The following is a 10,503-nucleotide window of genomic DNA, read 5'->3' as shown; positions in this document are numbered from 1 at the left end:
GAGAGAGAGAGAGAGAGAGAGAGAGGGACAGAGAGAGAGAGCGAGAGGGAGAGAGAGAGAGAGAGAGGGAGAGAAAGAGAACGAGGGAGAGAAAGAGAGAGAGAGAGAGAGAGAGAGAGAGGGGGGGGGAGAGAGAGTGAGAGCGAGAGAGTGGGAGAGGGAGACAGCGAGAGAGAAAGAGAGAGAGAGAGAGAGAGAGAGAGAGTGGGAGAGAGGGAGACAGCAAGAGAGAAAGAGAGAGAGAGAGAGAGAGAGAGAGAGAGAGAGAGAGAGAGAGAGAGAGAGAGAGAGAGAGAGAGAGAGAGAGAGAGAGAGAGAGAGAGAGGGAGAGACCCACACAGCCAGACAGAGATAGGAGACAAAGACAGAGAAAACATACGTAGAGCATCACAATAAGTATTTCTGTCACGGGGACACGTCCCTCTGTGTGTTCCGTGCCTTTCCTTTGCATCACCGTGATCCCGACATGGTACGTACACAGTGTCACTCCTTACCTGGGCGTAGAGGTTCTGCTGGGGTAGATACTCCTGATGGGGTACATCTGGTAGGGGTTGGCAGACGGGGAGTAAGGTGGAGGTGCCCCGGTCGACTGCATGGGGTTCACCTTGTACGGGGTACCTGCTGTGTACCCTGTTGGAGAGAGAGAGAGAAAGGGAGAGAGACTCAGGGGCTTGCTTCACACCCACTATGTGGCCGCGGTGGACGGCCGTCAGCGTGAGATGTCGTGCTTGCATTGTGAACAAACCTTTGCTTTAGGGCGAGAGGTGGGTGCCAAATAAGTGTCCACTATCTGGGAATCTGGTCAATTAGTTGCAGTCCGGTTAATTTAAAAGCAGTTATGTATCTGATAAGGATCTAAAGTGAGAAACTAATACTTCTTTAGGCAGCATAGGTTTCAAGCAGGTAATTAGGAAAACAAATTAGGAAGATTTTTTTTTGCTTTTGTCACCTGAGGTAAATAGATGTGGAATGACGACATTGTCTCCTGGGATTGTGTGCCACAATGTCAAAAGTTATCCTTTTGTTGTTTATTATTGGTCGAATTTGTTGGGCATTTCAGAATTGACTGACATGAAATTTCATGTCTGAAAGAAAGCATCTACATGAATATATACACACGTGTATACAAGCAAAGACAAAATGCAGAGAGCAATACTATAGTATGTGGTCAAGGTATTCCGTCAAGATATGTAAACAAGCAATGCAATATGCTGCAACCTCCATCTCTGAACCAACTCAGAGATGGATAAATAAATCACAGTTACTTTTTGGGACCATGGTGTATATACAGAGATTGTGCAACTCAAATAGTTTTCTTTGGCTTCCGAATTTCATGACACTGAAAATGTACCATTCGTATGCGCAATTGGCTGACAAACATACTCATACACACATGTGTTCACACAGTCACACGCAAACACAGACACCCGAATCATATGAAATGCTTGAGCAATAAGATGCTTGTGTAAATACAACGCCACTGTGTGTCTGTGTGTGAGGTTTTCCATATTGATGATTAATGCTGCCATTCCTTTTTTTCAAGAATTTGCTCATTGTGGATGCCTGATGCCATTTTAAAGAGCAACACAAAAATCTAACCGCAACAGCAGCCCCACCTCTGGTACAAAACGTGTTACTGCAACCGCTGTTTCTGATTGGTTGAGATTTGTGCCAATGGCCAAGGGTGCCAACCTAGCATTCCTTCGAGCCAATCAGAAACAGCAACAGCAACAAGCCGTGGTTGCTGAAGACTCTGTGGTTGGATTCAGTGTACAGAATGACAATGGGAGAGAGACATATAGGAGGACGGAAGAGAGAGACAGAAATGAGTGAAACAGAGAGAGTAAGAAAGCAAGAGAAAGAAAGATAGTAGCAAGAAAGAAAGATAGACAGAAAAAAAGGGAGAAAGACAGAAACAAAGAAGATAAAGAAAGAAAGAAAAACAGAAACAAATAGAAGACAAAGAAAGACAGAGAGATTGAGCGAGCATGAGATACACTGTGTGTAATTGGCAGATATTTACTGAAGGCTGTGGCCGAGGCCTGGTACTGTCGGCCATCAGAGCCTGCGTCCAGGGCCGGGTCATAGGGACCCTCTTGGGCCCCCGCCATCTCCATAGACGCCTGGGGCCAGCCCTGCTTCAGCAGCAGCACTGTCCCACACACACAGAGATACATGTTATACACACACACAAGAGATTTTATACACACACACACACAGGCAATCACAGATACAAAGATAGATGTTATACAGAGAAAAAAAATATTGATGTCACACACATTCACATGCAAACACACACACACACACACACACACACATTCACACTGAGACACATTCACTCTGAACATGCACATCCACACTAATAAATCTCACACACACACACACACACACACACACACACACACACACACACACACACACACACACACACAGGCACGAGTAGGCCATAAAGATGCATTTTGTTTAATGGCAGTAATTGAACTTCCATTAAATTGTTATAGAGTTAGATGAGATTATCAATTTTTTTTTACTATAATTTAATAGGATATTACAGCAAGTCAAACATGTAAAAATATTAACTTGGTAAAGAGATATGGTATACTAACATCACCATTTCAAACAGTAGTAGTAGTAGTAGAAGTAGTAGTAGTAGTAATACACAACACAACAAGGGGGTTCAGTATCAGATCCTAAGAAGACATTCATAAGAGTTTCATTCTTACGATATGCTTTATATTTCTGTGATAAATACTGTCTTCAAGAGGTAGTCAAACACAACACTTACGAATCAACACATTTTGCCATAAAGCCCAGACTCTCACAGACACAGCTGTCCATCTCAGCCAGTACTGTACTCAACCACAACCACTGCTTAGGTATTAGGTTTAGTTTCCCAGTTGATATACTGGTGCTATTATACGTTATTTAAATATGGGCATATCTTTCCAACTATCTATTAACTCTAAGAGATAGCGCACACACACAGACAGATGGACACACTCAAGACTTCCACCAAGACACAGATGCCCAAATATTTTATTTCCACTGCAACCCCTTCCACACGGTACAACACAATTAAGACTACTGATATAGAAATGTAAAATCAATGTCTCCATTAATCGCTCTCAGACACACACACACACACACACACACACACACACACACACACACACACACACACACACACACACACACACACACACACACACACACACACACACACTAAAATAACGTCTTCCCGCCACACATCATTTCCCAGCATACGCAACGCAAAGCATCAAAGTACCTGAAACATTCAACGACTGCTGCAAAGCTTAGCCCTATCTTACCTTGGGGGAAGGCCGCATTGCCGGTGTGGTAGACACTGTGTGCATACGCTTGGGGAACGGCAGCCGCGGAGTAGCCCGTGGGGTAGCCTGCAAGGGAGAGGGGGGGGGGAGAGGGATGAGGCACAGAAAAGAGGCCAGGCATCAGTGCCAGGGAGAGGTCCCTGAACGCCATGCACAGGATGCTCTGAGGCGAGTTAGCTAGCATAGCCCGAGGCCTCCTTCAGGTACCTCGTTGTGGAAGGCTGCCTTCATCGGGGGCCTGTTCTCTGGGTAAAAGGCTGTGTATTCATGAGGAATGAGTGTAGGAGGGGGAGGAGAGACGAGGCCGGTTTCGTTCTGGTGGGCCTGAAGGGTCCGGGTGTTCAGACAAGCAGAGGTAATTGGACTGTGCTGCGTTACTGCAAAGGTTGCTGCCTCTACATATGAGCAGATAATTGTATTACATGCGTGTGTATGAATATGCATACAGCTAAAATACATTTTTTTATCGTTTTACTTAAACCCTGTAAGTCTATTTGAACCAAAAGAATCGAGGATTGTGACTGGTCCTTTTTATGGCAACGCGTTCCTCGACTTGTATGTGACCAATTTAAGACTTGTTACTTGACTTTGACTAAAATGGTGATAAAGCTAGAGCCATATAATCTGGAGGATCCCTATCTCATCTTCAAAATACACATCAATACACATCTTGCGCACAACCTGTATGTTGTATTTAACACATTGTGTTCGTGGTTGAATTAAGAACGTATATGACTGTGTGGCTTTGCAGTGTGGCAAGTCCCTATAATGTACTTAACTACCACTCATAAAAAAAAAAGGTCTACCTACATTGTGTTATGATTCCTACAATTACACTGTACTTTGTTCAGTTGTTTTATGGAGAACTGCTCACGCAGCACTTAACATTTGTTGTAGTTACTCTATTATTTATTGTGTGCCATGTTCTCAGCCCCACTAGGAGGCTGCTTTGGTCAAAATCAGCTGACTGACTGACTGTAACGGTGATGCCATTAGGAAGGAGTCAGAGAGAGGTCCCCCCCCCCCTAACGGGTTACTTATACAAAGACAGTAGGGGGGTTGGACTTTAGTAGTGGGGGTGGACTCTAACTTCCTTGGAACCACCTTCGCCCTTTTCTGCTTCCGCTCAATAACTGATTGATGGGGAGGTTGGGTGAGCTGGTCTTTTCCCGAGCTGGGGTCTTTATTACCCTTTTATATGCATTATTATACTGTGGTTATGGTGGCCCATTATAGGAATTTAGTATTCACTGACAAAACGTCTGTGAATAAATCAGCTACAATTTATATGCATTTTACCCATCACTTAATGAGCATACTGCAGTTAAGATTTTTGACAGACATTAAAATAGACCATCAGCTAGATTGCTGATTATCAATAAATCAAGCCACAGAAACCAGACAAGACAAAAAACTGCTTGTATTCCAGTATTTATCTTTGACACGAGATGCTTCCATGACAGGTCGTCATAAAGTCGTCATAATGTGGGCTTTAACGGTAATCCGACATCTGTGAGGATTCAGAGTGTTTGTAAGAGATTGACACGGTGAAACCCAAACACACAACTAGCCACGTTCGGCGACCGTAAGGAGGCACACACTCAAAGAGAATAGTATGTGGACAAGGGTGCCCTAGGACTCACCTGCGTATGTTATGTTCTTGGGGTTGCCATAGGGATTCCCTGGCTGGAGAGGACTGTACACAGGGTTCATTATGGAAGGAACTCTTCCCTTACTGCAGGACAGACAAGACAGATAGAGAGAGACAGGGAAGGGTGCAAAGGGAGAATTAGACAGGGGGGAACGCTGGCAGCAGACAGGGGAAAATGTTTGTCTCAAAGGTCAGGGGTCGTTGGAGTGTCTTGATGGAGCCAGGCGTCGAAAAGCGTTTGTTCGTGACGGCGAAAGTCGCAGGTTATGGTGGTGAGTGGGTTGCAATAAGTGAACAAACGACAGAGATGTGAATTGACTCTAGCACAAGCGCCGGGCTCTGACACATTCATGCATGCCCGCGATATCGTTTCTCACTGTCATCAGATAGCTCTGCCTATTTATATCTCCAGTGTTCTTCCTTGGGTCTCTCTCGCTCTCTCTCTCCCTCTCTCATTCTCTAGGTTGCCACACATGCCTTTCTCTCTCCCTCCCTCCCCTCCTTTGCCGCTCTCACAGAGTGGCTGACTTCACAGAGTTGCTCGGGGCAATTAACCGGAACCTACGTAAGATCCCTTATAATTAGCGAGGGATGAATTGAAATCGGCAGCTGGCGCCATCAGAAGCCCCCATGCGCAGGGGAAAAGTGGACGCGAGTGCAGATATCTAGTGGTCGGTTGAGGTTTGACGGGGTGGCGCAAACGGTGGTTCAGACGGGGAGCGAAGGTGTCGGGACGGTTGCTGGTTGTTCAGCGTCATCGGCACTATGTCATCAGCTGCTCACCGCCGTCCCACGTCCATGACTCACTATCCTACTGGACCTGACGGGGACTTTGGTTTCCAATGCTCTGATGTCTTCTTGTACGGTTAACTGTGCATCAAAACGAATGACAGGAGGGACAACCAAAGGCCCTGCGATTACAGAGCACAGGAGGCAGCTTCCTGTTGCTAAGGGTGTGGGCCAAATCTGTTGCCCCGGAGCATCAAAGAAGCGATGCGGGGCCCAGATCTATCTCAAGGTTGGATTTCGCTAACGATGTGCTTTCATGCGGTTCTTCAAAAGTACCCTACGGAAACCTTGTCCTAATTGGCCAATGCCCAGTCGGAGGAAACTTGCCATTGCCATTGTAAGCGAAGTTGCCAATTTATTGACAATAGCTCGATGCTGTTGTTGTCCTAGGCATTGGAACACAGTTACGGATGGAGAGTTGAACAGCTGTTTGGAGGGGAAATTAGAAAGATAAGACTGTGGGACATGGGGACTGACATTTAGGATGGATGGATGGATGCAGCCCCATTAAGATCAAACATGTGTTGAACCATTATTCTGGCTATTGTATAAATACCAAGACCCCTTAGGGATCTATATTAAAAAGAACACTGCATGCAATACCATACCGTTTCAGATTTAGTGTGTGAATGCAATGAGCATTCACATACGGGAGCATTAAATGCAAGGAGCATCAAGTAACTAAATACAGGCTGGTTATGGAAAGGCCCCCACCATCACACACACACACAGTGTGTGTGTGTGTGTGTGTGTGTGTGTGTGTGTGTGTGTGTGTGTGTGTGTGTGTGTGTGTGTGTGTGTGTGTGTGTGACACACACACACACACACACACACACACACACTCACTCCGGATTCATCTTCAGCACATGGGAAATTAACACATGTTCACAGCCAGTCGTTATAAAAGTCTACCTACTCTCGGGTGGTGTTTTAATGAGATAGGATTATATAAGACTCTTCCATACATACAAGGTCATGCTTCTGTATGGAGAGAAGGACTTAAGGGGCTGACCTGCCTTTATAACGGTTACAGACTGTTCTCCCACTCAGGCCATGGGAGCACAGCCCAATGGGCGGGCAATGAGTGAGTGAGCGAATTAAGTGCAGCAGTTTGTGTCCAACACTTACCTCTTTGGATTCTGAGCAATTTCAGGTTGATAGAAGAAGCTGATTTGATCGGTGTGAAGTCCGTTGGCCATTCTCATGGCAACGTAAGCTGGTAAATGGCAAGGGAAATCTGTCACAGAGAAGGAACAGTGGAGAATGGTCATGTACCAGAGAAAATCATCATCAAAAAGAAAGAGAAAGAGGGTTTTCAAGTCATAATCACACAAACAAATCGTTTTCACAACATTTCCACATTGACTTTCAATTGACCTTCAGTTGGACATTGTCAAACAATAGTAGCATGAGGACATGTGACCCAACCCCAAAATAAAATGCACAAAAAAAGAGAACGACTGAATTATGGATTTTTGTACCTTTCGGTGCATAAATGTGTTTGAGTGCATACGCATGCAACACTATATAGCAAGACATGGTACAGACATTTAATTGGGGGGGAGCCCAAGGTGATGCAGAGTTCAGATGCTCTAAATCATGGCTTCCACCTAAGGCCTTGGCTTGCAGCCATTGAAGACACTCCCCTGCTCTCACATAGTGCTGGGCGACAGGGTAAAAATATCTAAGTAAAATGTGTTTTTTCCCCCTTCTAAAAATAATCTATGCTCGCCCCCCATTGTTTTATTGGCATGCTTTGGGATACGGGCCAGGATAGAAGTTGCTATGACTACCAACTGAGAGGTGCTGGGTTTCATCCCCAGTGACCTTGACCAAGAGGCCTGATGATGTGTGTGAATTTACTCTAAATTGCTTTTGATAAAAATGTCTGCTAGGCTACTTAACAGTTAGTGTAATTGTAACACGTCTCTGATAAATCAAAAAGCTAAAACAACATTATTTGTTACGTTTAATTGTGTCTTTTCCAAAGCCAAATGTTCTGTTAACTGTCCTGTCCTCCTTTGACACTGCCTGTTAAATTTCACACGTGTCATTGTGAAGATGTGCCAAGTGCATATTTAGGTCAGGCATCAAACGCAAATGTATAGGCCTACTATCAAGGTTCCATTTTAGCTCTGCACGCACACACAAAGGTAGACATCCGGCAGTAGATAATTAACATCACTAACATCATGTGAACGTAGTTGTTTGTATTTTGATATCAAACAAAGGATTAAATATTAATATATCTAGATTTCATCCAAAATAGCTGATCAAATGGTGCCTTCTGCCGAATCAAATACCCCTGTTTGGATTGTGTTGTGCATCCAACTTTGCCTCAGCATATGCATTGTGTAATAGACTGTGGTGAGATTCTGCACACTATTGACTAGATAGTGTGACTAGATGTAATAGGGGTTGGTGCCTTTCCAAACAATGTAGCCTAAACAATAATGTAACGGAGATTTGGGTCAAACAGGCATAATAGCCTACTGGTAACCTTTTGTCGATTTGACGCATGACAAAGACTCCCTGTAATTTTATATAAAACGGAATATTCCTGGACAATAGATCATAATGTATTTATTTTACAGTGACAAAGGCAAACAAATCCATAATGTCAGAATAGATCCATCACCAATTTTATAAATATGAACAGGGCCTACGGGCAATTAGCATTTTTGTGGTGTTATTGTTGTTGTCATCATTGCCCGGACCACGATACTATCTCGCATGGATTCGCTCAGAAAACCCCGGCGATGCCCTTATCCAAACAATGATGCCACATTATTCTATGCGTTTTGAATCACGTAAGAAACCATGATCATCGAGGATCGACGCAGTCCGAGCAAAATCTGCTGCGTACGTAATTCAGCTAGCCTCTAAAATGGTCACACACGGCGAGAACTCCCGACACCATTTTGAGGCGCACGTCACTTCACGAATTGCGAGGTTGCTGCTGCTGCTGCTGCTGCTGCTGCTGCTGAGTGTGTTTGTCATTGTGTGTGTGTGTGTGTGTGTGTGTGTGTGTGTGTGTGTGTGTGTGTGTGTGTGTGTGTGTGTGTGTGTGTGTGTGTGTGTGTATGTGTGTGTGTGTGTGTGTGTGTGTGTGTGTGTGCGTGCGTGCGTGCGTGCGTGCGTGTGTGTGTGTGTGTGCGCGCGCGCGTGCGCGCATGTGTCTGTGTGCGTGTGTGCGGGGAAACGCTCACGTACGGTGGAAACGGGACAACATCGCAATTCCTTTGCTGCACACTGAGCACAACTCCGAAGCAGCCACGTTTAGAGATACAGATCATACAGATCATAATTACACTATTAAAGCCATAATGACAACGTGATGATAATAAAAAACGATCGCGTATAAACGGCACGGTATAAATAAACCCAGGTAGCTGCAGTCACATCGATAAGTGTTTAAGTCATCCGTGATTTGAATCCTCTCATATACCAGTCATGTAGGCCCTGTGTTGCACTTGAAGTTGGATATGCATTCCGCTGCACTCGGCTCAGAACCTCTCGTTACATCTCCTTAGATAATAAGATAGCATCACTGCACACCAATGTTATAATCATTCATAGAATAAGCAAATCGTTATATTAAGATACCCCCCACCACCCCCACCCTCCCCATCCACCCCCCTAAAAAGGGAAAACATCGACAGAACGAGAGAACATCTCTCAGGAAAAATATGAAAAGACATCCACAACGAGTCTTACCAGTTATCGGGCTGATGTCGGAGGGTCGGGATGTCGGACGGTTAAAATGTCTCCGTGGAGTCGGTTCGTTGTCACTGTTTTCCTCCTGCGTTCAGTGCTGGCTGCTTTTCACCGAGGCTTCGCTTCGCTGATTTCTGGAGGAGAGAAAAAAAAGAAGCGGCATCGACGTTCACACAAAGTGGGGGATGGTAACATTCAGCGAGGATTGGTTGGGGGTGGTGGTGATGGTGGTGGTGGCGGCGGTGGTGGTGGTGGGGGGTAAAGGGTCTCACAAACACAAGGGGAGGACCTTTTTATATCAAGACAGCGGTGCACACGATTGTTGGCTATATGTTCCCTCCGGCTACAGGGCTAGTACCCGTAGACTAGTACTACCTCATGCGGAAAAATCAGTGTCAGTGGGAGAGAGAGTGTGTGTGGGTGTGTGTGTGTGTGTGTGTGTGTGTGTGTGGGGGGGGGGGGGGTGACTAACGTATGCTTTATTAGGACTGCCAACATATTTCAAGTATTAATTGCAGATTATTGCTTTGGATATTTTATGGTTTTTATTCAGTAGGCCTATTAACTGTTAAGGTCTTAAAAAGCCCTAATATAGCTATTCTGGAGTAAGTTCTGTAAAACGGCTGTGGTATTTATGTATCATATCCAATATATTTTTAATGATTGGCCGATTTTAATGATGTAACTGATCTTAACCTGGTACATCTGCCTAACCAGGTTAAGAGACCCCATGAGATAACCCCGCATTTACAACAATTAATCTTCTTTACAAGGTTCATTATTTTTTTAAATGACTCAATTGAACATGATTGAAGCAGCTTTGAGGAACTGTTTTTATGTGACCAGATTTGTTAGATTAGGAAAGATGACCATTACACAAGAGAGTCTTTGTATTATGTGTGAATTTTCTGCTGCACTTTGACGTTTGACGTTGAAATAGTGAAAACAGAGGACATGGCCGCATACACCATTGTCAGTATGACCAGGTTTGCTTTA

General features: G+C 44.7%; 1 protein-coding gene across 1 annotated transcript in view; it reads right to left on the bottom strand.

Annotated features, from left to right (window-relative positions):
- LOC132461727 (protein FAM168A-like) overlaps nt 1–9,741 on the bottom strand; it is a 14,902-nt gene extending 5,161 nt beyond the window's left edge. Inside the window, 7 exon segments of the mRNA XM_060057046.1 lie at nt 495–514; nt 517–630; nt 2,024–2,152; nt 3,330–3,416; nt 4,994–5,085; nt 6,919–7,027; nt 9,508–9,741. Of these exon segments, the coding sequence (XP_059913029.1) occupies nt 495–514; nt 517–630; nt 2,024–2,152; nt 3,330–3,416; nt 4,994–5,085; nt 6,919–6,995 (519 nt within the window). The 5' untranslated portion in view covers nt 6,996–7,027; nt 9,508–9,741.
- Nucleotides 9,742–10,503: the final 762 nt, after the last annotated feature.

Source organism: Gadus macrocephalus, chromosome 7, assembly GCF_031168955.1.
Source record: "Gadus macrocephalus chromosome 7, ASM3116895v1".
Classification (NCBI taxonomy): Eukaryota; Metazoa; Chordata; class Actinopteri; order Gadiformes; family Gadidae; genus Gadus; species Gadus macrocephalus.
The sequence above is the reverse complement of the archived record's forward strand: the minus strand, read 5'-3'. Positions and strand labels throughout refer to the sequence as shown.